At 39.3% G+C, this 27,173-nt stretch overlaps 1 protein-coding gene across 1 annotated transcript in view; it reads right to left on the reverse strand.

Moving 5' to 3' along the window:
* Positions 1–27,173, reverse strand: part of Gabrr3 (gamma-aminobutyric acid type A receptor subunit rho3) — a 51,932-nt gene that overhangs the window by 6,979 nt on the left and 17,780 nt on the right. Inside the window, exons 3-7 of the mRNA XM_041678652.1 lie at positions 20,595–20,662; positions 13,596–13,819; positions 9,694–9,776; positions 8,551–8,691; positions 5,229–5,381 (exon numbers count right to left, since the gene is read on the reverse strand). Of these exons, the coding sequence (XP_041534586.1) occupies positions 5,229–5,381; positions 8,551–8,691; positions 9,694–9,776; positions 13,596–13,819; positions 20,595–20,662 (669 nt within the window). The remainder of the gene's footprint in view (positions 1–5,228; positions 5,382–8,550; positions 8,692–9,693; positions 9,777–13,595; positions 13,820–20,594; positions 20,663–27,173) is intronic.

The following is a 27,173-nucleotide window of genomic DNA, read 5'->3' on the forward strand; positions in this document are numbered from 1 at the left end:
TAACTTTTAAGCACATGTGTGTGTAAATTAAGGACCGTCTGGGGAGAATTCTTCCTGCCTGTGTTTCATTGACTGGCACGGTGGAGCAGCAGCTCATTACCCATGATGACGCCAGTAGGCACACAGACATCACTTGTTGAACTTCTGACCTTGTTCACCCCCTCAGTGGATGTACTATAAATAGTTTTCCTGAGGGAGGGGTGGTCTTCATTTGCCTTCATGTGAGTAAGAACAGTTTTCCTATGCTCATAGAATGAAAATAGGAGGCATATAAGAGAAAAATATGGACTGGATATTGCAGCACCACTCAGTGGCCAGAAGGGACAGTTTCTGCTCATAGGGGCTACCAGAGTCCAGTGCTTGTCATTAGAGGTTTTGGTCATCCCTGTGATGGTTACATGAATTTCTCTTGCATGTGTGCACTTAGTTGAGCCATTTTTTATGATGGAATGTGAAGTTGATACAGTGCTTTTACAAATAAAGTACAAAGGCTATTTTGAGGAAAACCCTCAGTGACAGGAGTCAAGGGCAGAACTAGACAATTACTTGATCACCAATTCACATATTATTTGTGGTACTGCTGATCAAACACAGGACTTCACACATGTTATAGGAAGCTCTCTACCACTTCCTATCCTCCTCTTCAGTGAAATACTATTTTTATGCAAAAGGACAAGGCAAATCAATCACTGTAATTTGAGTATTTGGCACTAATTTTCTTAAACCTGGGCTAATTGCTCTATCAAATCAAGTGAAAGAACAATGTCATTCATTGTTAACCATGTGACCCACACTTTCAGTCCTACCCTAGATAGCCACTAAACTTGTATGTGTCATTGTGAACCTCCTACTTTTCAATTTCTATGAGAAATTAATGGTAATATCAATAGTTTTTCTGATGTTATACAATAAGTTTCAGAAATATTTGGGATATCTGGAGGTTACTCAGTAAGCTAGTGCTTTTCAAGTAACTAAGACTGTGGGTAAAAGACCCTTCCACAGTACAGAATTGACCGGTGGTTTCATCAATCAGGCTGTTTCAGATTCCACACTGCAACTAACATTTTAGAAACTAACGCTTACTGAACTATTTAATAAGATCATACTTCTCATTATTTTCCGTGAAAATTTATAACAGTCTGAAGAAATCGATCAGATTACTTGTCTGAATATAACACCCCAAATGCTGAACTACTAGAAAAAAATAGAGGGAAATACTTCAACACATTGGTACAGGTGATAAATTTTTGGATGACACTCTTGAGGCACAGGAAATAAGAGAAAATTAGACTAAATAAATTTAAGAAGTTCTTTACAGCAAAAGAAACAAACACAGTTACCAGACAACCTACATAATGGGAAAATATTTTTGCTAACTAGCCCATTAGTTTGGCAAAGAAATTATATCTAAATTATACAATATACATTAAAAACCTAACAACAAAATAAGTAATCCAATTGTTAATGAGCAAGAAATATGAGTATATACTTCTCAAAAGAAAAAATTCATTGCCGGCTGTTAGTGGTGCACGCCTTTGATCCCAGCACTTGGGAGGCAGAGGCAGATGGATCTCTGAGTTTTGAAGCCAGTCTAGTCCACAGCATGAGTTCCAGGACAGCCAGGGTTACACAGGGAAACTGTCTCAAACAACTCCAACACAATCCAAAAGAAGAAAATTTAATTTTCCAGCATGTTGAAAACATTTTCAAATTCTTTGTACACACTAGAAATGCAAGTGCAACTATAATTAGTGATCATCTTACCCCAATTAAAATGGGCAACAAAGACATACACACACACATACACACACACACACACACACACACACACACACACACACACAAGTTTATGAAGCATGGTATGGAAGGTCCTCAAAATAGTAAAACAGATTTACCATATGATCTAGCTACCCCCTTCTTGATATATGTCAGAAAAAAGTGTCAGCATATCAGTGAGATAACTGCACAGCTGTGTTAATTGCTGCATTGTTCAAAACAGCTAAGACCTACAATGCTTAGCCTGTGTGCTTGTCAACAGATACATGGATGAGAGCTCCATTTATCTGTAAGTATAAGGATAAGTATTAGAATTTAGGTAGGGATTATACTGGTTGAAGATTCTTTTTGCAGGCAATGGAAGTCATTACAGTAACCACAACTGGTCAACTGACCAACCTCAACTGATGCATCTAAAATATAACCCTTACCCCTACGGCACAGGAAACATCTTAGAAATGAGGACAGAAAAATTCTAAGAGTCAGAGAGGTAGGATATCTGTTGGTAGATATGTTTTCTGTATAAGACAGGAAATCTATGCCCACAAAATCTGAACAATATGGCTACTGAAACAGGAACAATGCCGCCAGTTCACTTGACAGCATGGATGGGGAAATCTCATAAGATCCTACCCTAAGGTGAAAAACTGCAGGCAGTCAATGGTCCTCCGTTGAGATGAGTTCCCTAAGTGACTATCCAGTATCAAGTGTCAGTCCTAAAAACATATGAGCAACACTTGATGTCCTGAATAGGTTTCTATGTGTATGTATCTATGTATGTGTACATATGTATCTATGTGTGTATACATGGAGCAATACCAATTAAAAGAAAAATGACTGCAATAGAGATAATCAATAAAAGTAGAAGGAGACTTTGGTGTCAGAGGAAGGGAAACAGTGGGAGCATGAGTAGCATATGGTAATAGGGGATTAAAGATGATCAAAATATATTATATACACAATAAAAATGTCACAATGGAGCCCATTAGCTGTTACAATTAACAAATGCTAATAAAAATAATAAATATAAAAGCATATATGGATAAAAATTATATACAAAATGAAATACTATTAAGTTATAAAAGTGGTAGTCCATGGTTTGTAGCAGGTGAGCAGAACTGGAGGATACTATGTTAAACGAAGTAAGTCAGAACAGAGAGACAAGTATATTTCCTCAATTCAGAAGCTATTTCAAAAGTTACCAGAATGCATATGCTTTATTATTATTAGAGGGTATAAAAGGTGAGGGGACGAGGAGATAGAGAGATACAAGTAGTGAGTGTTCAGACACAAGTAGAGTGGGGTCTACTGTTCTCTAGCACGTGTAGGGATTACAGTTTATAAGAGCTTACGATATAGTTTGTGACTAACTAGGCGTTCAAAGGCACCAAACAAAAACTAATGAGGAGGAGGTGGAAATGTTAATTACCTAATGTGATCAATACACATTATAGCCATGTTTTGAAATACCACACTGTGCCTTCCAGGAACTGAGCATCACTGCACTGAGAAAGGGAAGAAAACAAAGGCAGTACTTGAAGGTAGTAGGAAGCAAAAGCCTGGGAACACAGCCCTGTTATGGGACAGTGATTATTGTTGTAGTAAAAGTGGGAGAGGGGTTACTCTGATTTGGTTGCTAATTTACATAAATCACAAAATTTTCCTGCCTCTCAGGAATAAATCCAGAGACAAGATGGAAGTTCAGAGAGGCTTGACTTAGAATTTTTGCATTCATACTTCCCTTCAGCCTCCTAGCTCTTAGAGCTGCCATTATCACCATATAAGTACAGAGCAGTCAGCTTGAGAGATATGATTACAAGGCATGGGAATATACATTTAGACTGATGAATGTCTTTCCCCGTCGCTCTTGCAGGCTGGAATATGCTCTCAGACTCTCGTTTGGTCTATGCTTGCCCCTGCTGTACTGGGGTCAGGACACAGATGTCCTGATATGAAGGCACAGTCCAAATAATTTAATTACTCATTTAGATTATATTTTCCTTGATATTAATATTAATAATTTGTGTCTTCAAATGATCTTTTGAAGTATGAATAAAATTTCTGAACATTAACTTCTAAAAGGATTTTCTAGGATGAATTCTATTATAGTTCCGATGATTGTGAAACACTTAAAATCTCTCAAGATAGAAGTTTACAGGTTATCTCAAAGTTGTTTTGATTTGCATTTCCCTGATTGCTAAGGAAGTTGAGCACGACCTTAAGTGTCTTTTGGCCATTTGAACTTCTTCTGCTGAGAATTCTCTGTTCAGTTCAGTGCCCCATTTTTTAATTGGGTTAATTAGCATTTTAAAGTCTAGTTTCTTGAGTTCTCTATATATTTTGGAGATCAGACCTTTGTCTGTTGCGGGGTTGGTGAAGATCTTCTCCCAGTCAGTAGGTTGCCTTGTGGACGGAGCGGGGAGGACCTAGGACTTACCACAGGGCAGGGAACCCTGACTGCTCTTTGGACTGGAGAGGGAAGGGGAGAGGAGTGGGGGGAGGGGGAGAAGGGTGGGAGGAGGGGGAGGGAAATGGGAGGCTGGGAGGCGGTGGAAACTTGTTTTTTTTCTTTCTCCTTTTCTCAATAAAAAAAAAAAAAGAAGAAGTTTACAGGTTAAAAAATGCACAAAATTAGGGGAAACCAGAAATTGTCCTAAACCAGTCAAGAAGGCAAGTGGCATTAACTCCTGGATTTTTATTAACGTGTTTTCCAAGTGCTTAGCTTAGCACATCCCACTTAGGACTCAATGACCACAAAGTGGTTCTGAAATGGTTTCGATAAATCAAGGTGTGTAGCAGTGGCATCGGACATGCTAGATGGATTAGCTAATCATCCTGTGTGGTCACTCAATGAGGCAGGTGCCGTGTTTCCTCTGAAAGTCTACTGTCGTTGAATCTCATTCTGACCTTTGAGTTAAGTTCTAATTTCTCATGGGCACCCATGTTCCCAAATTAAGCACGCCCTGTCCTGAGATTTATGAAGACAGCAACAGCGCAGTGTGAATTGCTTTAAGGCTTCTTCCTTCTATGCTGCAAAAGGATTGTCTTGCAAAGCCAAATAAACTTGGGTAAGGTACGGTGGCGGGGGGTGGGGGGGTGGGGGGGGTGGGGGGGTGGGGGGGGGTTGGGGGGGTTCTTTAGCGGCACAAGAATTTATTTTAAGTGAGCTCGCGTTTTGCTTCATAACCCCACCCTGTTTTATTACTATCCATCGCTCAGCTGCTGATCAGTCAGCAAGCAGCACGTTTGTCCTCAAACACTCAGTTGCCAAAGAGCCCAATTACAATTTGTCCTTGGAGCCAGCTAAAGGTAAACACTTTCACCTGAACACACACAAGCCCATCCTGACTAATCTACCACTATTTTTACTTCTCCCTGCAGCATCTTCTTTATGTACCTCCTTGCCCTTCCTTCTACATTATAATTTTAAAACAAATGGAAAGCTTTATTACCCAGGGACACTCTTGCAGGAACAGCTCGCCGGTCAATCCAGAATGAAACCCATGACAGCATCACCATCAGCATGGCTGGGAAATAGGTCTGCAGTACAAAGAAGAAAATATGCCTCCGCAGCACAAAGTTGATGAAAAGCCTATAGTACCAACCTAGGAGAAAGAAACAGTTACCCCTAGACAGGCTCCAGGAGACTCCATGTTTTTCAGAGGGCAAGCTCTCAGCCGTCATTGAATGTGACATACCCATCTCTGTTTCCTCAGCACCGGCTGGCACCTGGGCTTCCATTCTAACACTGTAAGATAGCCTGAACGACAGCCAGATTAATTATTCCCTCCAAAAATAAGTTTACCTTCTATATTCAAGCTTGGGAGAGGGCTGAACGGTAATTACATTTGTGTGTGGTCTTTGAAGACCCTTTTACACACTTGTGTTGTGCAGACGCAATGGGAGTAACAAAAGCATCATAAGAGAAAAGACTCTGTGGACCAGCTACAAGTGGAAAGTACGTTTCTATCTACAACTCTCTCCAACTCCAGTTTTGACAACGGGAGCCTATTTTCTTATATAGCTATTTTAGGATGGTGGTTATAGTTGGTAGTTGTGATGATAGGAATAAGGAAAATATTTACAATCATTTTCATGAAGCTAAAATATTTAAACAGGAGGGCACGACATTTAAAATGGTGGATACCATGGGGCAGAGCAGTTACTTACTCACGAACTGAAATCAATTTCTAAGGCCATTTTTTCTGAAGCTTAGGAACTAGACAGATCTGGATGCAACTATTAATTTGATGTAAGAGCACAGCTTTCAAAATTCTGTGCTCCGCCGGGCGGTGGTGGCACACGCCTTTAATCCCAGCACTCGGGAGGCAGAGGCAGGCGGATCTCTGTGAGTTCGAGGGTCTAAAAGAGCTAGTTCAGGGATAGGCACCAAAGCTACAGAGAAACCCTGTCTCGAAAAACCAAAATGTGTGCTCTTGCATTTTTCTACTCTTAGAACCTACTTTATTTCTTGTCATTAAAATGTGCATGTTTTAACAGAATCAGAACCACAAAGTATAGAAATCAAATTGAAACTTTTCCCAATCTCTACCCACTACTCTGAATTTTAAAACAGACTGGCACATACAAACATACCGACATGTGTATAAATCATTTCTTCCATAACAGATATGGGTTTTTGTTAAAGACTCTTCTATTAGTCACTTTTAAAATAAGAGCAAGCTCACATCATGCTATACAAAGCATTTGAAACGAATGCTATCTTAGTCCATCTTTTTCACAGAAACTAACGTTCTATTTCTTGAAAGTGTAATTAAACCGAAATGTTAAGGCTTCATAGTTCATTTAAAAAATATGTAAAAGCATCTTTGTGAACAGATTTTCAGCGATGTTTTGTCTGAATTTTGACAGACTCTAAAACCTGAAGAGAGGAGGATAAAAATTCCCTAGAGTTGATCCTGCCTTGGTGACAGCACAGATAGCAGTGAATGGAAAGTCTTAGAGGGAGAGTAGGGACTGGAAGACTTATCCTCTACTGTAAGAGGAATAGTTAAATTTCTACCAAATATTTACATGGATACTATGCTTCAAAATTGTAGGAAATGCAATTACTGTCATTATAGGTACATTGTATTGATTGGTACAAAGATACCACCCTTAGATTTTGGTATTTCCCATATATCACATTATGATAACATTAAAAAGGAAGATTATGGATGCAATTTATCATGTGTCAAGTTATTTTATTACAGAAGTAATACAGAAAAATTAAAACTCAGTTATATCATTTTCACCATATATATTAGTTTATTTAAATGCTGACTTAATTGAACTGAGGACTAAAAACATTAACTTCCTGACACCACATTTGAAAAAGGAGCAAGAGAAGCAGAAAACTGAATCACAGCAGCTTGTATGCATGAGGTGTTCCTAGTATTCCAAGGACTCTTAAACTTTTGAAATTCTTTTTGAATTATCCACCATGTATTCATTTATTCAACAATTTGATTGCAAGAATCTTCTATGTGCCAGGGATATATCAGTGATCAAGGAACACAAATGTGTGTTATTTGCATATCAGAAAATGCAACCAACAAGATTAAAATTAATAGCAATGCTCATTGAATGTCAGAGAATGCAAGCCAGCAGGGTAAAACAGACATTTCTTCCCCATCTAAATAGCTAAAGACACATTGGTCCCAGGGATGCAATTAGCTTCTTTGAGATTTAAATTTTGGCTGTTCTCTTAAGACACAGACTTTTAGATAGATAATTGTAGGGGTGTGACAGATGACTCAGAATCTGCTCCTCAAACTCCAAGACTGTGCAGGTGAGAAGGATTCTAGCCAGGGCAGCTGCAAGAACACCTTGTAGCCTGAACACTGCTCCTTTGAACCACAAATGATACTTTCTCTGGTTAAAATGATAGAGTACTTGTCACTAGCAAGATGGTGGAAAATGGTTGTGGGGGTGGGATATTGTGGAGGAGGTCAGAAAGAGGCTGCTCCTAACTTTAATTAACAGCCAGGTCAGTTTAAAAAACTCCTGGGATAAATGCTACCAAATCAGAAAACTGCCAAACATAGTAAAGAGTATATACTGTACTGATTCTAAACAGATTTTTTTTTTCTCTTTAGGACAACAGCTCATCTTGTTAACTCAGTTGTGTTAGGTGATTTTATTTTTTGAGCATCTACCATATGCTAGGCATATTCTAGGACCTGGGAAGAAATGGTTAGCAAGGCAGATAGTTTCTGACCTCTTTCCAAAGATGGACCTAGGAAATAGACAATGAAGCATCTACTTCAGTTGGAAGTATGTGCTGTGAAGACAGGAAATAGTGAGGAAAGAGGTCTAGCTTTGAAGGGCTAAATAGGATATCACCATTTGAGAAGATAATTTGCAAAGTTATGACTAAGGCAGGTAATTGGTCATGAGATAAAAAGGCAGGGCCAGAGCAAAACCACACAGAAGAAATGAGATGAAAGTGTCTGGGAGCAAGTGAGGGGGAGGTAGAGGACACTATGATATAGGGACATGGGTTGGTGTGAGTCAGAGCAGCATGCAGGATGGAGATCATGTTGAGAAGCTTGCCCTTGGTTCTAAGTGCAATGGAAAATCCCCAAAGGGTTTTGATCTGGAAAGGGTTTTAAGCTGTGATTTCCATGTTGCAAAGACCATTCTGTAAGTTCTACTAAGCATAGAGTGGAGGGACCAAGAGCAGAATAAAGGCTTCTTGTTGGAAAGGTTTGCGTGGGGGTTGGAGGAATCAGTAGGTATGCCACAGAATTGTCTGCACACAGAAGGCTGTACCTGTGCTGCTATAGAAAGCCAATCCACTGGATGCGCTGAACTCCTCAATGAAGAACTGAGAAAGGGAAATGTGTTCTTCAGTGTTTACGGACTTGTTGCCATGTTTCCAATACAACATTAGGTCCTCTTCATTGTAGGCATCTAAAACAACACAGACGGTTCATGTCTTAGCAGTTAGGTGAGGTCTGTTTTCAACAGTTCTGAATCCCCAGTTCCTGGTTCAGAGTTGTTCATGTGCTATGTATTGAAAGACACTTTCCAAGGGACTGAACAAACCCACAGTTAAGAAAGGAAACAAAGACAAACAAACACCAACCCCACAACCATCTCTAAAATCCAGAGCCTGAAGACTGTTAAGTCAGAGGCATTTCTCCCTCTGTGATGTTTACAGTTCTCCAGTGTGCCTGTCTGCATGCATTCTCATATAAAATTAAGCTCAACCTCAGTGTAAGGCCAGGGCATTGCCACGCAGGGGCTGAGTCTATGCCTTTATGTTTCTTTAATGGACTTCTCTTAGATGAAATTTTCAAATAAGCCTTATGAATTTATTTTTGTGACATAAAATGTTTGTAATAGACATGTACAAAGGAGCAGATGTGTAGAAGTATCCATCGACAGTCATAGTTTCAGTCATAAGATTGAAAAACTGTGATCAACTTTTAAGCTGCCTTACCAAAAGTAAATGTTGGGTAACAGCTATTGGCATGAAGCTAAATCAGACGCCTCTTAATGGAGTCTGTGCCCTAAGCTGGGTTGCTCTGGGAAGCTCATACGCATTTAGTAGAGGATCTGTACTTGTCTAGTTATAGGATTCCCACATGTAGAAGGTCAGTGCTGAAGGTGGAAAGCTGCATGCTCTAAAGGAGCTGCCTTTTTATTGCTATTGTGAAAATCACAGACTATTTAATGACCAAAGCATTTACCCCTGAATCTCCTCATTTGAAAGATGATCTGTCATCATCATTAGAAAAAGAGAGGTGGCGTAACACTGAAAAGTAACACAATCTAACTAGAAATTATGATAAGATGGAAAAAGGTGATATGATGCTTAAATGATTGCGAAGCATATGCTTATTTCTGGTGATGGTGTGCGGTGTGCTCTGATGATGATGCAGGCATGTTTCAGCAGGCAGAAAGACTTACAGCTTTCTAGTTCAAGAGAGCAGTTCTGAGTGTCCAGAGGAAACCTGCTGAAGTCCATAAGGCACATGGCCGAAACCGTTATCCTGTAAACGGAGTAAGGAAGAGAACTGTGATTATTTACCCAAATGGCCCAACTAGCATGCAGCAATGACACTTCTTAGTGTTTGCTTGCTTTGGGTGCCTTTCAGGGATAATGAGAAACAGGCCTGACTATCGTCTGTCCAAATAACAAGGAAGCAAGCGCATAGGGGTAGGGATTGCTCAAGACAGAGATTGATGAGTGAATTCTTACATTTGTCCTGATCTCACCGTTTTTCCTGCTTAGCTCCTTCTGCATTTTCTGGCTCTGATGACTATTTTTTTTTTCAGAAAAACACTTCAAAGTCAGATGCTTTCAGTGGATTTAAACACATTCTGCTCTCTAGAAGATGCAAAATTGAGTAGTCTCTAATAAAAAAGAGTTGAGGTGGTGAAACCACAAATTTATAGATAAAGGTTTCCTTTACAAAGCACTAGGAAATTTTCCTTGTGGTTCTGAGGCACAGCCAGGAGCATGTTTAGTGATAGATCCATATGCATAATACATAATTCACAGTCTATTAAGGCAAAGACTTGCATATTGATGAGGCTTATTTTTTTCCATAAAATTTTATATTCTCCTGGATTTTCCTGGCTCCAGGCAGAGGCTGCCATCCTGTGATCTTGCCTCAGAGTGAGAACTGCGGTAGCCACAATAGCAGATTAGAGGTTCATAAAAGGCCCCCGAGCTAGTCTGCAAAAACAAAGACAACAGATGCTCCTGCCAGTGGTGCCCCTGAATTAATCAGAAGAGCAGAACCATTTTATCTTCTGTGATCTGAATTTTATTGTCAATAGTCAGAACAGAAAATTAATAACAGAAATGTGTGGATTTCTTTCTGTGCAAAATGCATACTTAGTCTGCTATGTTCCTAGTACGTTCAAAGAATTATTTTCTGAGGTCTTTGTACCACTTGCTCCATAGTACACATGAAGAAATGAATGACTGAAGAGGGTTTTGGCTAGATGGCTCAGAACACAACCTGGTACCAGGTACCAGGAGATCTGGATCTGTGCTTGGACTGCTTCTTTTGTTGGACCAAAGAGCTATGCTTTCAACAATTTTGAGTCCTCTTGAGTATGGGCACCTCTAAGACCACCTCCAGAGCTAAGCTTCTGCAGAAAGACTCTAAGAATCAGTAAAGCTATTATGCTCATGGGTCACCTGAATGACATATACTGCACTTTACTACAATGAGGATTAAAACAGTAACCAGAAAAGGCAAGAAGGCCAAGCCTAGGAGAAATCACAAGTTTCCAGTTGTCCTTCCTGGAAAGTGTGACATCTGCCAGTAGTGATACACAAGGCATCATGCACAGAACACTGGGGACCAGGAAAGCTCACACAGGCCTTGGTGAGGAAAACCTTAAATGAAAGTTGACCAGCTAGATGAGTGATCTTAGTTCCATCCTTTCCAGATGTGAGAATGATACCGTGGCACATGGAACCCACCACAACCACCATGAGCATATACTCCCAGGTATGGCTTATGGACTCCAGATGAACAGAAACGTTCTTCATAGGCAAGATAGTCCAAGAGATTAAAGTTGATTTCGCCATGTAGGCAAGAGCCAAATAGACATTAGAATATGCAAAGTAAACAGGATCCCCAGAGTTAATCTATTACTGTTCATCTTCTCACCAAAGCAACTCTAAAACAGCTGATTCTTTGGTCAGGTTCTGTTTTTTTCAATTCTTTTCAATTTTTTTTCAATACTTTTGACAGTAGTATTTATGAGTCCTATAGAAAAAAACAGTACTGGGAATGCTGGAGAGATAGCTCAGTAGTTAAGAGCACTGACTGCTTTCCCAGAGGACCAGGGTTCAAATCCCAGCACCCATATGGCAGCTAACAAATCTAAAGCTTTCACGTAGACATAAAGTTAGACAAAACACCAATGAACATTTCTTTAAAATAAAGAAAACCATACTGTTCATTAATTGCATTAATAGCTCTTTAAAAATGGCTGATGATAGTCACTTTGTGAATGATACTTTTGGTGAGCAAACATAATTCCTTATTGCTGCTATAACAGGTTATCACAGCATAAATGTATTATTTCAGAGTTCTGCAGCCAAGAGGTCTGATTAGACTCTCTGGTGCAGAATTATTCTTGTAACACTCTTCAGGGGAAAATCCACTCGCACTGGTTGACACCAGCTGTCTTTGAATTGGAAACTCATTGTCAACTCGTCTTTTGTGTGTATCTGATTTCCTCTCCTTTTTCTTTTATAAAGATTCTTATGCTGCATGTAAAGCCACAACAGAAAATATAGGACCATTTTCCCACATAGAGATCATTAATGTAGGGCTGGATGTTGTGGCACACACCTTTAATTCCAGGACTCGGTAGACAGAGTTAGGCAGATCTCTGAGTTGAGGACAGTCCTCGGCACTCAGAAATCCAGAACAGCTAAGGCTATACAGAGAAACCATACATCTAAAAACAAACAAACAAGCAAGCTAGCACATCATTAGCCTAGCACATTTGCAAGGATCCTTTTCCCCCCATAAAGAACAACTCACACAGTTTGCAAGAATAAAGACCCCAGTTTTAAAAGCATACTATAGACCTTGTTTCAGATTTTCAGAGTGTTAAAAAAGCTGAGTTGCTTGGACGTACATATTTTTTCTAGAATTTCTATTATAAACTGTTCCACATACACAGAACTTATTTAGCTAAAATAAAATATGGATGATTAAAGATGAAATGCCTATAATAGCACAGTGCTGGAATACATGTTTTAACTAAAACTAACAAGGAAAAACAAGCGAGAAAATTTATGTGAACTTGTATTGTGATTATGCATTCATATTACAAATGAAGGAGCTAACTGAATAAAGAATTTTGCCAATTTAAGATTCTAAATTAGTTGGTGGAGTACAGGGATAGGAAGGAATTGGTTAATAGAAATAGGCTCATACAATACTGACGAGTATCTTGCATATCATCATAGAACCTTCATCTGGTGATGGATGGAGATAGAGACAGAGACCCACACTGGAGCACTGGACTGAGCTCCCAAAGTCCCAATGAGGAGCAGAAGGAGGGAGAACATGAGCAAAGAAGTCGGGACCACGAGGGGTGCACCCACCCACTGAGACAGTGGAGCTGATCTATTGAGAGCTCACCAAGACCAGCTGGACTGTGAATGAAAAAGCATGGGATAAAACTGGACTCTCTGAACATGGCGAACAATGAGGGCTGATGAGACGCAAAGGACAATGGCACGGGGGTTTGATCCTAAGTAATGTGATGGCTTTGTGGGAGCCCAGCCAGTTTGGATGTTCACCTTCCTAGATATGGACGGAGGTGGGAGGTCCTAGGTCTTACCACAGGGCAGAAAACCCTGACTGCTCTTTGGACTGGAGAGGGAGGGGGAAAGGAGTGGGGGGAGGGGGAGAAGGGTGGCAGGAGGGGGCGTAGGGTGGGAGGAGGGGGAGGGAAATGGGAGGCTGGGAGGAGGTGGAAACTTGTTTTTTGTTTTTTTTTCTCCTTTTCTCAATAAAAAAAGAAAAAAAAAAGAAATAGGCTCATATACCTAAACAATTGTGTGTCAGATTTTTAAGGATTTCCAGAATTCAGCTCCACTCTATCTGTCTAAACAATATGTGGCCAGAGTGGAAATATACAGAATCGAAAGAAATTCTGTAAAGTTTTGCATAACAGAAGCATGGAAAATTACATAATCTGGGTGTGTTCCAATTTTCAGCGTCATGAACCTGACAGCAGTTCTGGTAGTTTAGTGTGGTGTGAGACTCAGCAGGTCTGGTTAGAAGGCCCTGGTCAAAGGGTGCCAAAGGTCATCGGAGCCCTCATACCTGAGACTGAAGAGGACATTTCCATCCGGGTGTACACGCAGCATGATGTTCTCCACAGTTGTGTCATGGATGAAGGATTTTTTAGAGTGGACAAAGAAGATATCAGGCACCCAAATCTTTTGAATCAGTCTGTGATCGAAGGTCATGCTTTTGTTTGTAGTGCTAGCGAAGGCGAGTCTCTCATCCTTCCAGTAGTGCCTGAGATAAAATGTCATCGTAAAGTCCTGGGCACAGAGAAAGGGGCCAGTGTGAACCAGTGCTTTCATCACCACTTCAGCCTTATGAACTCCCCGAGAGCCATGGTGTTCGTGGTTGTAAGTTATCATTTGCCCTCAAATCTCAGAGAGATGTAGGAAGAAGCTAGTCCCTTTCTTTTTCCTCACAACCCTCTTCCACTCCCGTCTCTGACTTCTTCCCATCCCATTCCTCCTTCCCTCTCTTCTTCCTTCCTTTTTCTTCCACTTCCTACTTCTTTTTTAACAGAAAATTTACAGTCTAGATTTAAACCCAGGATCCTGTTGCTTTGGCCTCCTGGGTGCTGAGACTATAGCATATTTAAGAAAAATCTATGGAAGTATTCCCTTTTAAATTTGTTTTTTTTATGTTCATTACTTTGTGCTATTTTTTAAAAGCAGATCTCCCAAATTGAATACACTATAGTCCCACAAGAACGCGAACACAGACAGTGTTTATTAGTGGAAAGCCAGTAGTTGGAAATTCAAGGCTATAGATGGTAATACATTTGATGATAGAAAGGTTACTGTGAAACGGTGGCTTGTACAAGAATCTCCTCTGAAGCTTGTTGAGATGCACACTCCCAAGAAGCAAGGTATCAGCACTCCCAGTTCAGTGTGGCGCAGGGGTCTGAACTGGCATCGTGTACACCAGCTGTAAGAATATGGCAACGAGCCGTAGAAATCTAAGTTAGCATCCAGTTCTGCACAGCTCAAGGGGATGAACTGGTATCACGCATGCCAGCTGTAAGAATATAAGGATGAGGAATAAAATCCTATTGATGTGGGAGTGTCATATATCAATCTGTTGATTTCATTGGGTAAGCAATAAAGAAACTGCTTGGCCCTCATAGGTTAAAATATAGGTGGGAGGAGTAAACAGAACAGAATGCTGGGAGGAAGAGGAAGTGAGCTCAGACTCGACAGCTCTCCTCTCGGGGGCAGACGTCTCAGAGAGATGCCATGCTCCTCTCTCCTGGGCAGACGCATAGCTCTGCTCTCTGAGACACACGCAATGAAGCTCCGACCCAGGATGGACGTAGGCTAGAATCTTCCCGGTAAGTCTGATGCTTCACAGATTATTAGAGATGGGTTGATCGGGATATCAGAATTAGCCAGTAAGGGCTAAAGCTAATGGGCCAAGCAGTATTTAAATGAATACAGTTGTGTGCTGTTATTTCAGGGCATAAGCTAGCCAGGTGGCTGGGGTGCTGGGGATGAAGCCCCGCCGCTCCTATTACTACATCCTATACTAACATTACAGAAAAAAAAAACAGACAAAGATTTAAGAATTCATTTAGTTAAATCTGAATTTAGCATTCAGATGTCACAGTTAATATTTTGGTTGGTTGAAAAGAAATTCCTATCATCTGTGCCATTGGGTCTGGATATTAATAATGTGTTTTACTTTTCTTGATTACATTTTACTTTTCACAATTATTTACTTATCTTTCACAACCCAAATGCACATTTTCTTGCACTGATGTGTGTAACATGACTTTGGCATTCATTATACAAACAGAAGATAAGTCTCAGTTGATTGCAAATAATTTACCAATTGTTTATCCAGCTACATTGTTTTTCTTAGGTTCCAAAAATGTCCACTGAGTGACTACTGAGAATTAACGGTGACTCTTAGGTATGCGTGATTGTGGCTTAGAGTGAAGGATAGTAAACAGAACCATTTCTTCAACAACATGACACTATTTCCAGGGAATTGTGTGGGTTCCTGGGGGGATTGGCTTAAGAGGCATATACTTGGAATGATATGCTCAGTGTGATCTGGGGGTTATTGGTCAAACACTGAACTTATGAAGTCAGATAGCTTACACTGGTGCCTGCCTTGGAGGCATTAGTATTACTTAGCCAACACTATCTTGAGCACCAAACTGAAGTTTGCTGAGTGGAGAGAAAGACAGAGTTTAAAAGGAGCTCATAATGAGGCTAAAAGGATGGGATGATAATGTATATAATACTAAAAAGGCTAACCTTTCACACAAAGTGAGGTACAATAGGTGGAGGTCACTCATAAAGTATTTTCTAGTTGGCCATGATGAAACCAGCTTATGTTTATCTGATACTGAGCAGCAAAGTAAACCTAATTTAGGGGAGAAAGACTATACCGAGTTTAGGAGTTTGTAGAGAAGACGCAGATGTTAAGTATAGGCTAGATCACTATGAATGACTTAAATATAATTTAAATTCCATTTTAGAATTTCAATAGACAACAAGATGTATTAATAAGAGCTGCCTTCGGGTCAGGAAGTGTGGATATTCAAGCCATTGTTTTAGGAGGTCCTTGCCACTATCATTTGGGAATATGATATGAAGTGCTGGGAAAATGAACGATGTAGTAAATAGGGGCGCCAATCTGTAGTAATATGAGCGGCGGGGCTGCATCCTCAGCACCCTGGCAGCCTGGCTAGCTTATGCTCCGAAATAACAACACACAAACTGTATTCATTTAAACACTGCTTGGCCCTTTAGCTCTAGCCCTTACAGGCTAATTCTCACATCCTGATCAACCCATCTCTAATAATCTGTGAGCACCGGTCTTACTGGGAAAGGTTCAGCATGTCTAACCTGGCGGCTTGCTTCATCGCGTGTGTCTGCCCAGGAGCCGGGAGCATGGCGTCTCTCTCTCTCTCTCTTAGGCGTCTGCTCCCGAGAGGAGAGCTGTGGAGTCTGAGCTCACTTCCTCTTCCTCCCAGCATTCTGTTCTGTTTACTCCTCCCACCTATCTTCTAACCAATAAAATGGGCCAAGGCAGTTCCTTTATTAGCCAATGACCTTCCTCCATCAGAACGATGTTTAGCTTAAGGCCTTTGTGAACTAAATAGATATTGGTAAGAAAATTTTAAGATCAGATTGGGACACAGAAGATTTTGTTTAGATGCACCTGGAATTTTTGTTAGATGCATCTGGAATTTTCATACCTCCTGAAGTTTTTATTCAGTTAGGAGGAAGAATAACTATAAAAGATATATGATTAAATAAGCAGTTGAAAGAGTTATATGACTCAGGAACTTATATTCTTTAGTTCCCTTAAGAGAGTCTTGCAGTCAGGCAGTGGTGGGGCACACCTTTAATCTCAGCACTCAGAAGGCAGAGGCAGGCAGATCTCTGTGAGTTTGACGCCAGCCTGGTCAACAGGCTCCAAAGCTACACAGAGAAACCCTGTCTCCAAAAAGAGAGTCTAGCTTTGCTTTCTTCCTTACTTTCTCTCTCATACTTTATTCTTAATTGTGGTATTTGCATATTTAGTCATATGTAAAATCTAAATTCAAAGTTATTTCTACAAAAATAAGGATACATAATACAGATTATATATCAAAAAGTTTTATTTTAAATATCTATAAGCAACTTCTGAAAATTTCATTAGCTCATACATGTGAAAGCTTCAAATAAAGAGAAAGAATTATAAGGATTCATGAATGTAGAATCCCTTGTAGATATTAACAGTTTTCTTCAGCTGGAAACAAAATTAAAATGCAAATACTTCAATTTTCCCCTGTTAATGGAGGAAGCAGCCCTTGACTTTATTGAAGGACAATATCACTCATGTGGAAGAACCATATGTGGACATTCAAATAGTTGATCTCATCCTGGCTGTGAGTAGAATGTTGGTTACTAGAGCCTGAGAGGAATAGGGAGGTGGGAAAAGGTAGATAAACAGGAGCTAAGTTACAGCATGTCAGGAAGACCTCATGTAATATTATACAGGAAGACCCTGTGTGATATTATACAGGAAGTTTCAGTGTGATATTATTCAGGAAGACCCTGTGTGATATTATACAGGAAGTTTCAGTGTGATATTATACAGGAAGTTCCAGTGTGGTATTATAGACTGTGGTATATAAGACTGACTGCAGGTGTGTGTTTTTCATCCTCAATATGCTGTGTATTTCAAAAAACAAGAAGAAAGTTGAGTACTTTTGCAGGAAAGTGTGAGAAGATAAGCCATGTTTTGATGGGAGTACTGTGCCTTTTATACGTGTCTACCTCATAAATCACACAACTTTGACATTTCAATTTAAAACACTTTTAACACCCCAGCACAAAAGTCCAGGCTATGATGTTTAATGTGGAAAAGGAAAGATGATTACTACCAGGCTAACAGTTACAATCTCAAATAATGCTAAGGACCAGCTGGGTAACTTTAATGAAAAGAGAGACTAAAGCTAGAGAGAAGCAGTGTAGTAGGAGGCCACCCAGAACCAAAATAACCACACAGAAATTGTATTAATTAAATCACTGCTTGGCCAATTAGCTCTAGCTTCTTATTGGCTAACTCTTACATATTAATTTAACCCATTTCTAGTAATCTGTGTGTCACCACATGGCTGTGGCTTACCAGGTAAAGTTCTGGCATCTGTCTCCAGCTGAGCTACATGGCTTCTCCCTGACTCTGCCCTTCTTTCTTCCAACATTCAGTTGAGTTTTCCCTGCCAAGCTCTGTTCTACCCTATCAGGCCAAGCCAGTTTGTTTATTAACCAATAGCATTGGCAGCATACAGAGGGAAACCCCACATCAAAGCAGCACCTGGAGTCTAGGACCAACACACGGGCACAGGATCCATCTGAAGGCTTCATAGTCAAATCAATCAGGGGGCACTAAGATGCAAAGCACACCCAAAAAGACCCATAATCTTAACATTACTTGGTGCTGGGTACCTGCTAAGAGTATTTATTATTTACATGCACACATAATCAAAACAAAGGAAACCCATGTAAAGAGGGCAGAAGAGACAACAAAAAAGGGGGTGGGGGTTGCTACTCATCTAGCAGGGTTCCAGGGACAAACCTGACTGGTGCTTTCTGGGATTGAAGAAAAGACAAACACCGACATGGTCAAGCAGAAATCTGGGATTCTGTGGTCTGGGCTTTCTGCTGGAGAAACCTGTGCATAAAGGACCCTCAATTTGTTTATCATATAGACTTGAACAGACAGCAGGGTTGTTGCACACAGCTGAGCAAGGAAGCTGGTTATTACATACAGATGGACAAGCAGGCAGGGCTTATAATATACAGCTGGACCAAAGGGGCAGCTTTAGCTAATTTCTGTAGGAACTGTCTCTGTAGGGGAGCAATCTTCAGGCTGTAAATGATGGGGGAGGGATAAGGCTATGCTGGACTTTTCTACACATACTGTCAACATTTCAGAAGTGGACCTTTGCCATCACTCCTTGGGTCTGAGGCTCTGCGTTTCTGTCAACAGAATAGTTACTTGGGATTTCCCTCATTCAGGGCTTCTTCTGGTTCCTACAGATGCTGACAGCCATTAGGGAAAACCAGGAAAGGACCACTGAAAATGTACCTTAGAATGGCCTGGATTTGGTATGCAAACATAAAGGAAAGGGTTCATCAAAACTCGGACTAGATAAAATTAACATAAAATAAAGAGGTAAAACAAATCCATCTGAAATGAAAACCAGGTATGCAAGTACAGAAGCTGAGCCTTAACTCTTGTTATAGTAAAATACCCTCCATGCTGAAAACCACTTAAATGAAAAACTACTTGGAAAGTTACCCAGAGAGAGTCTTTATACATTAAAAATAGGGAAAGTGAAATGGAAAAAGTATAGTCGAGGCCATTAAAGCATAAAAGTGGCTAAAAATGATGAAATTAAGTTAAAGTAGAGAAAAAGGTAGAAAAAGCAAGTAAAGTCGGGGAGAGGACTGGGAAAAGCTAAAAGGAGTACTGAGAATAAAAGGTAACTACCATGTATTATTTTTTAAATTTCACATCTATGTGAAAATATCTACTTTATTATTTAATAGACATTCCAGTAATAGACATTCCATTAATCCCGATACTTCATTTTCTCTTGTTTTGAAGTTTTTATATGTGTATTTTCATGAAATTTTTAAAAAGTAGCTTTTAGATATTTTCTATTTATTTTTCATAATCTGTAGGTTCTTGATATAAGAGTTCACACATATAATTTCAGGTGAATGAATAGTAACATTTTACTGGAAGCATGAAATTTGAGAGTAGACATTTAAAAAAAATCTTTTTGGTATATGAGCTGTAACATATATAGTTATTTCTGTAGACATAAATTTTGAATATATTTGTATCCAACAAGTTAGTTTTTCTTTTCTTTTTTCTTTCTAATATATATATGTATATAAAATAATTATATTATCTATTTTTTTCATATATGATTACCAATAAAATAGTGATTTTTAAAATAAAAATGTTTTGTGAAAATATAAGTATTACACTGGAAAATAAAACATCAAACTCTTCTGTATTTCTATAATATACCATGGGATAAACAAAATTTTCTAAATTAAATATACTGATCCTGAATCTTAAAATGCCCTGTTTCTGTTACTTAGAGACAAGCAGAATTAATATCAATAGAAACATCTGGAAATAATAAAACTTGGCATAGAAGTTTATCATTTTATGAACAAGGCCTTGGGGCTAAGATTTCATAGTTTGCAAACTGTATGGCTGTTTTCTAACACACTTGTTTCAACCTGTGACAGACAGCAAATTTACTACAATATGCTGCAGGAAGCCGTAAATGAGAAATCATGAGACAGAAATGGGAGGAGAGAATGAGAGTGTAGTCAGAGAGAGAAAGAAGGGAATGGAGGGAGAGGAGAGCAACACAACTCCACTATGAGGCCAAGTAGGAAAGACTACTAACATAAGTGCCAGAAGTGGCATATTCAAAAACCAAAACCCAATGACCTTAAAATTATCATTTTTCTTCTTTTCCGAAAAAGCTCAATATCCTATGGGAAAACTCACCATGTTGACCTCCGAAATGCTGTCGATGCTTTCAACCTGGACATCTATACCTACTGGCACTGGGGAACCTTCAGAAAGAAAAATGAATAATTTACTGAGAAATGCATTATAATCATTTTGGACATTTTCCAAAACCAAGAAACACCATTGTTCAACAATTGAAGGTGATTTATTTTATCCAATATTTTTATTCATCATTTCCCCTATTTTCTATTGAATCATTTATCATACCCTCAAATCTAATAACTAAGGCACATGCACGAATAAATGCTACTTCAATCATGATTGCTCACTTGCTTGGAAAATCCTAAGGATTTCTTTGTATAATATATTCTAGAACTGGTGTTGTCTGTTTTGTTATTCTGTGTTTCGGCTAGTAGGTTTTTAGAGAGGAACAATGTTTTGGAAACATATGTAAGAGCATGCCAGATTGTGCATTTTGTATAATAATGGCAGTTCAGTAAGTTTTATAGAGTCCTTGGCTCTGGAAATGTCAAACCCACTTCTCTCTTTCCCCCAGTGTCAGCCTTTCTCATTCGTGAAGCAGTTGGTGGCCTAGAGATGGACAGATGCTCGAAAGCTACATCAAGGATGTAGACTCAGACATGTCTTCTTGTAGATCAGTAGCCACAGAGGGCACAGAGAAGAAGCAAACAGTCTAGGCACTTGTTGGATGAAATACACTCTGATAGAAACTGAAGCAATCTCAGTCAGTGGACTTTAAACTCACTGGCAGCTGGGACTCCTGGAACAGGGTTCTTTTTTTGAGTCCAGAAATTGTAGAAAACAACCAAGAGAGTCCAAGCCAGACAGCCATTGTGGCTTTTTCCAGTTCCGCTAAGAATGAATTTCAACATTCCCCTCCCACGCGCCCCAGGCGCTTGCGCACTCTCTCTCTCTCTCTCTCTCTCTCTCTCTCTCTCCTCTCTCTCTCCCCTCTCTGTATCTGTAGGAGAATTGCTGTTAATAACTTTATCATTAAATTTTGGGTATGAAATTTGATCTGCATTTATCTATGTTGACACAATTCACATGTTTACACATAATCTCTGCATGTATTTCTTACCATAATAAAGTCATTCTTATTTAAATCGTATTGCCTCATCGAGTTAAAAGAACTTTCAACTATTAACAAATAAAGATTAATCCTGCACAGCTGAGTCCCAGCTATTTAATTCAGATGTTGGGATTTAGATGAATCCATCCTGAGACGCTTCCATACTTGACTCAAGAATGACTGAGCATGTTCTATGTGACACACATATGTACACAATTCAACAGCCTTCCAGATGCATAATACAGTATAAAACAAGTTAATTCCTTTCCTACTTTTCTGGGACCTCATTAATTCTTGATGCTGTCTTTAGTAACATCAAAATTTCTTTGTTTTTAATTATCATTTGTTACTTAGAAGAATCTCAGCTAGCCAGGTACTTGGCCTGTCATTCAAATATCTTTCTGTCTCACCATTTTTTAATGCCTTGCTTGTGTCATAACCATCGTCTTCACATATTGGATCACTTAGCTTGGATGACACTGATTCCATAAATAGTGTTGTTTACCACAGATTCTGACTCTGCAAGGACTTGGGAACAGCTTGACATGATTCCTTCGTAGGTTTCAGTGCTGGTGATTTGAATTTGCCCTTTTTCTTGACTTTATAATCAAAATAAAAATTTATGAAAACATCTCAGTCATTGCTCTACTTGGCACTTCATGGTGAATAAATCTTCCCATTAATTCTAATACTTTCAGGGGATGAGATTTTTGATAGGTCTTGAAGGGGTGGCAGAATGTCCAGGATGCAGTGCAAACACAAGTTCATCACTATTATATATTATGCACTAAGATATATTTCCAAAGGTTGGTTTCTTCCACTATAAAAATCTGCCCAGAGATACTCAAAGAGTACCAACCGCTACAGGTCATAAACAGTACAGTTTATAGGCTTAATTGGATCTTAATAAATTAACATTACTTGCTTAGTTATGCAAAAATGCAGCTAGAAGGGCACTATTCTTAATCAAACACTCAGGCATACTGGTTATCAAGACATTGTTTTAACACATACACATGTGCACAAGCGCGCGTGCGCACACACACACACACACACACACACACACACACACACCCCTACAATGATTTTCCACCACTCATTTTCTGAAGAAACTAGAGAACAGCTTGGATTTAGGATCTTTTAAGGACAATTAGGTATTTGAGTCAATGGGTTCCATATCTGTGGTTCTATCAACTTCAGTTAAGATCCAATCTGTCTGTGAACTGAACATGTACTGCTTTTTCCTCATCATTATTTTCTGGACAAGCCTTATTAACAACAATTTACACAGCCTCTACATTGTACGAGACATTAGAAGTACGCTAGAAACAATTGATAGATGATGGAAGAATTAAGATAGGGTATATTCAAGTGTTGTGCCTTTTCATACAAAGGACTTAAACATCTTCACATGTTGGTGTCTTTTTAGGAACAGTGGTAGACTGGAAAATAATCCCTTAGGATATGGAAAGATGGATTTCTCAGAAAATTAGAAAACAACCTTTCTCAAGACCTAGTGATACCACTTTTGGGTATAGACCCAAAGGACATGTGCTCAACTATGTTCATAGCAGGATTATTTGTCATAGCCAGAATCTGGAAACAACCTAAATGCCTTTTGACCAAAGAATGGGTAAGGAAAATGTGGTACATTCACACAATGGAGTACTACACAGGAGAAAAAATAATGACATCTTGAAATTTGTGGGCAAATGGATTGATCTAGAAAACATCATAGTGAGTGAGGTAAGACAAATATAATATGTAATCACTCATAAGTGGCTTTTAGACATAAAGCAAAGTAAAATCAGCCTACAATTCACAATCCCAGAGAATCTAGACAACAAAGAGGACCCTAAGAGAGACATACATGGATCATATCTATATAGGAAGTAAAAAGCCAAGATCTCCTAAGTAAATTGGGAGCATGGGGACCATGGGAGAGAGTAAAGGGGAGGGAGGAGCGAAGGGAGGGGAGCGGAGAAAAATATATAGCTCAATAAAAACAATTTTAAAAAAGAAAAAAGATATGGAGAGATGAGTGCATATCCTAGTTGTTAGTGGCTATTTCTGAAATCTTGGGAACATTGCTACAATACTAGCTATCAATGATATATTCACCCTACTGCTGGGCATGCAATGGAATCTCGAGGCTTCTTTTACACTAAAGGTAATACATTTGAACTGAGTTCCCATTATCTTCTATTTCCTCTCTTTTCCATTTCCATCTATACCGTTATATGGAGATGACCTCCGCAGATTTCACAATGTGTGCCTGTGGGATGCTCTCTGGCCTCATGCCTGTCTCCTTTGAACTATTTGTCAAGGGCACCCAACTCCTGTGTAGAAGAAGTTCTGACACTTGAGGGCTGAATACGAGGGGCAAGGAATGTAAGGGCAAGATTGAGAGTTACAGAATATTGGTTACTCTTCATACCGCCAAACGTCATTCTTGTGCTATCAGGTAAAGAGAAGTGTCAGACAAAGTGACAATTAAGTACAGGTGTTAAAATGCCAACATCTGCAGTCACATAAAACCAAAGTAGGGCTAAAGTTCTGTGTGCTTCTTTAACCTTTATACTTCTGTTTGTTCATCAGTAAAGAAAACAGATACGGAGCCCATCTTGCAGGGCTGTTGCGAGAATACATAAAGGAGCGCATACCACATCCAGCCCTTGAGCCCATTCAAATATTCTGCTACCTAACATCTACTCTCTGTTGGGTCAGCAATAGACTTAACATCTTAAATGATAGTACCGTTATAAGAACTTTGACCAAGTTCATAGATAAAATCAAGTAAAAGTTATCTAAATATTAACCCCTTTGACAATTAAATTCCAAGAATCACTAGGTAATAACACATCTGTAAACTTTTTAATGTATATATTTGGATTTTTTCTTTGGGTAGACTAATTAGGGCTAAGTAGAAATTATGTATCCATCTCTGTAGTGTCATGTGATTACAATACACTCGACAATGTATCATTTCATATCCTTACCGACTCCACTAGGTAGGTACACGAGGCTTTCTAGCTCTAGGTGACCTCTGTATGAACTTATGCGGATAAATACAAACTCTTGTTTGAAATCTGAAGCAAGGTAGTGGTAGGAATGGGAACAAATCCTTCTGGGCTGGAGAGATGGTTCAGTGGTTAAGAGCATTGCCTGCTCTTCCAAAGGTCCTGAGTACAATTCCTGGCAACCACATGGTGGCTCACAACCATCTGTAAAGAGGTCTGGTGCCCTCTTCTGGCCTGCAAACATGCACACAGACAGAATATTGTATACATAATAAATAAATAAATATAAAAAATATTGAAAACAAACAAACAAACAAACAAACAAGTCCTTCTTACTCTCAGGCCTGTTATGTGACATGTGGGGGACCACAAGAAGCTTTGATAATGTTAGCTTTTGTCTCAACTCAGCTGCCAGAATCGAGGTGCTGAACTGACTTTAGCGAAACAAAAAAATCATCATCTGGAAGACTGAAACAAAAAGTCCTTAGTTATAGGAGACATAGTGGGCGGGAAAACATAAATAAAGAAAATGAGCTGCAATTTATAACCCGAGTTAAACAAAAAGCTCCCTAAATTTACATCCTCCTGTTTCCACATAATGAGTCAATTAATCTTCCAATGCTTTATAAAAGTGAAAAAAAAAAAACCACCCTGGTAGCAGCTGGTTTTAATGTTAAACCTAATTAGAAAAACACATTAAGGCAAGGGAAGTGCTGAAGTTACATTTAGCTGAGAAAAGAGAAGTATGTTCATGAGCTGTGGACAAGGAGAAGCGAGGATATCAGATAAATTAAAGCTTGCCTTTTGTATTCCACAGCCTGATTTCCCAAAAGAAAGCAGCCATTTGAGGACAGAGAAATGAGTCACCATATAAGGTACGGTTCTGGTCAAGCTAAGCAGATGATCGTTAAAGACTATTTCACAGAGCTAGTAGACAGACACTTCTGCCTGGACTCAGGGATTTTTCCGTCTTGAATGACTCAATAAGCCATCTGAACACCATTTAGCCCAGCCTATAATTGTCAGAAAAATTCTTAATTGTGAGATGATCTGCCACCTGTCACTAAGTACGAGTCACATGTTTCAATTTCATATTTAATAATCTCATAAAATAGCCCCGAGAAAAACAATTTAAGGAGAGATGAACACTTGGCACTAATATGGATTTTGGTTTATTGATACAAATTTAAGGTCAATTTTGTTAGATGTATATTTCTACTCTTGTTTAAGATATTATGTTTATACAACTCATTTAAAATGTAATGTATAATTAAGAAATACAGATTAATAAGTAGTCATTTATAAAAATAGTCAAACTTGTAGTTATGTTAGTTAGGTTTTCTTTTTTTGTATTTATTTATTTATTTATTTATTTATTTATTTATTAATTAAAGATTTCTGCCTCCTCCCTGCCACCGCCTCCCATTTCCCTCCCCCTCCCCCGATCAAGTCCCCCCTCCTTCATCAGCCCGAAGGGCAATCAGGGTTCCCTGACCTGTGGGAAGTCCAAGGACCACCCACCTCCATCCAGGTCTAGTAAGGTGAGCATCCAAACTGCCTAGGCTCCCCCAAAGCCAGTATGTGCAGTAGGATCAAAAACCCACTGCCATTGTCCTTGAGTTCTCAGTAGTCCTCATTGTCCGCTATGTTCAGCGAGTCCGGTTTTATCCCATGATTTTTCAGACCCAGGCCAGCTGGCCTTGGTGAGTTCCCGATAGAACATCCCCATTGTCTCAGTGTGTGGGTGCACCCCTTGCGGTCCTGAGTTCCTTGCTCGTGCTCTCTCTCCTTCTGCTCCTGATTTGGACCTTGAGATTTCAGTCTGGTGCTCCAATGTGGGTCTCTGTCTCTGTCTCCTTTCCTCGCCTGATGAAGGTTAATATTCAGGAGGATGCCTATAGTTAGTTAGGTTTTCTAGATATATTTCAGTTAGATAGATAATTTTCAACACTTCCAAGACTATGGAATATGGCATGTAAAATGTTTTAAGAATTTAGACTTTTCTAAGCGTCTGTAAAGCAAAGGACACAGTCAACAAGACAAATCGGCAGCCTACAAAATGGGAAATGATCTTCAGTAACCACACATCAGACTGATCTCCAAAATATTCAAAGATCTCAAGAAATTGGTCATCAAAAGAACGAATAATCCAATAAAAAAATGGAGTACAGACCTAAACAGAGAACTCTCAACAGATGAATCTAAAATTGCTGGAAGACACTTAAGGAAATGTTCAACATCCTTAGCCATCAGAGAAATGCAAATCAAAACAACTCTGAGATTCCATCTTACACCTATAAGAAAGGCCAAGATCAAAAACACTGATGACAACTTATGCTGGAGAGGTTTTGGGAGAAAAGGGAACACTTCTGCATTGCTGGTGGGAATGCAAGCTGGTACAGCCCCTTTGGATATCAGTGTGGTGATTTCTCAGAAAATTAGGAAACAACCTTCCTTAAGACCCAGCAATACCACTTTTGGGTATATATCCAAAGGATGCTC

Source organism: Microtus oregoni, unplaced genomic scaffold (assembly GCF_018167655.1).
Source record: "Microtus oregoni isolate MIOR12 unplaced genomic scaffold, Mior012 000030F_ref0000283, whole genome shotgun sequence".
In the NCBI taxonomy this organism is placed as follows: Eukaryota; Metazoa; Chordata; class Mammalia; order Rodentia; family Cricetidae; genus Microtus; species Microtus oregoni.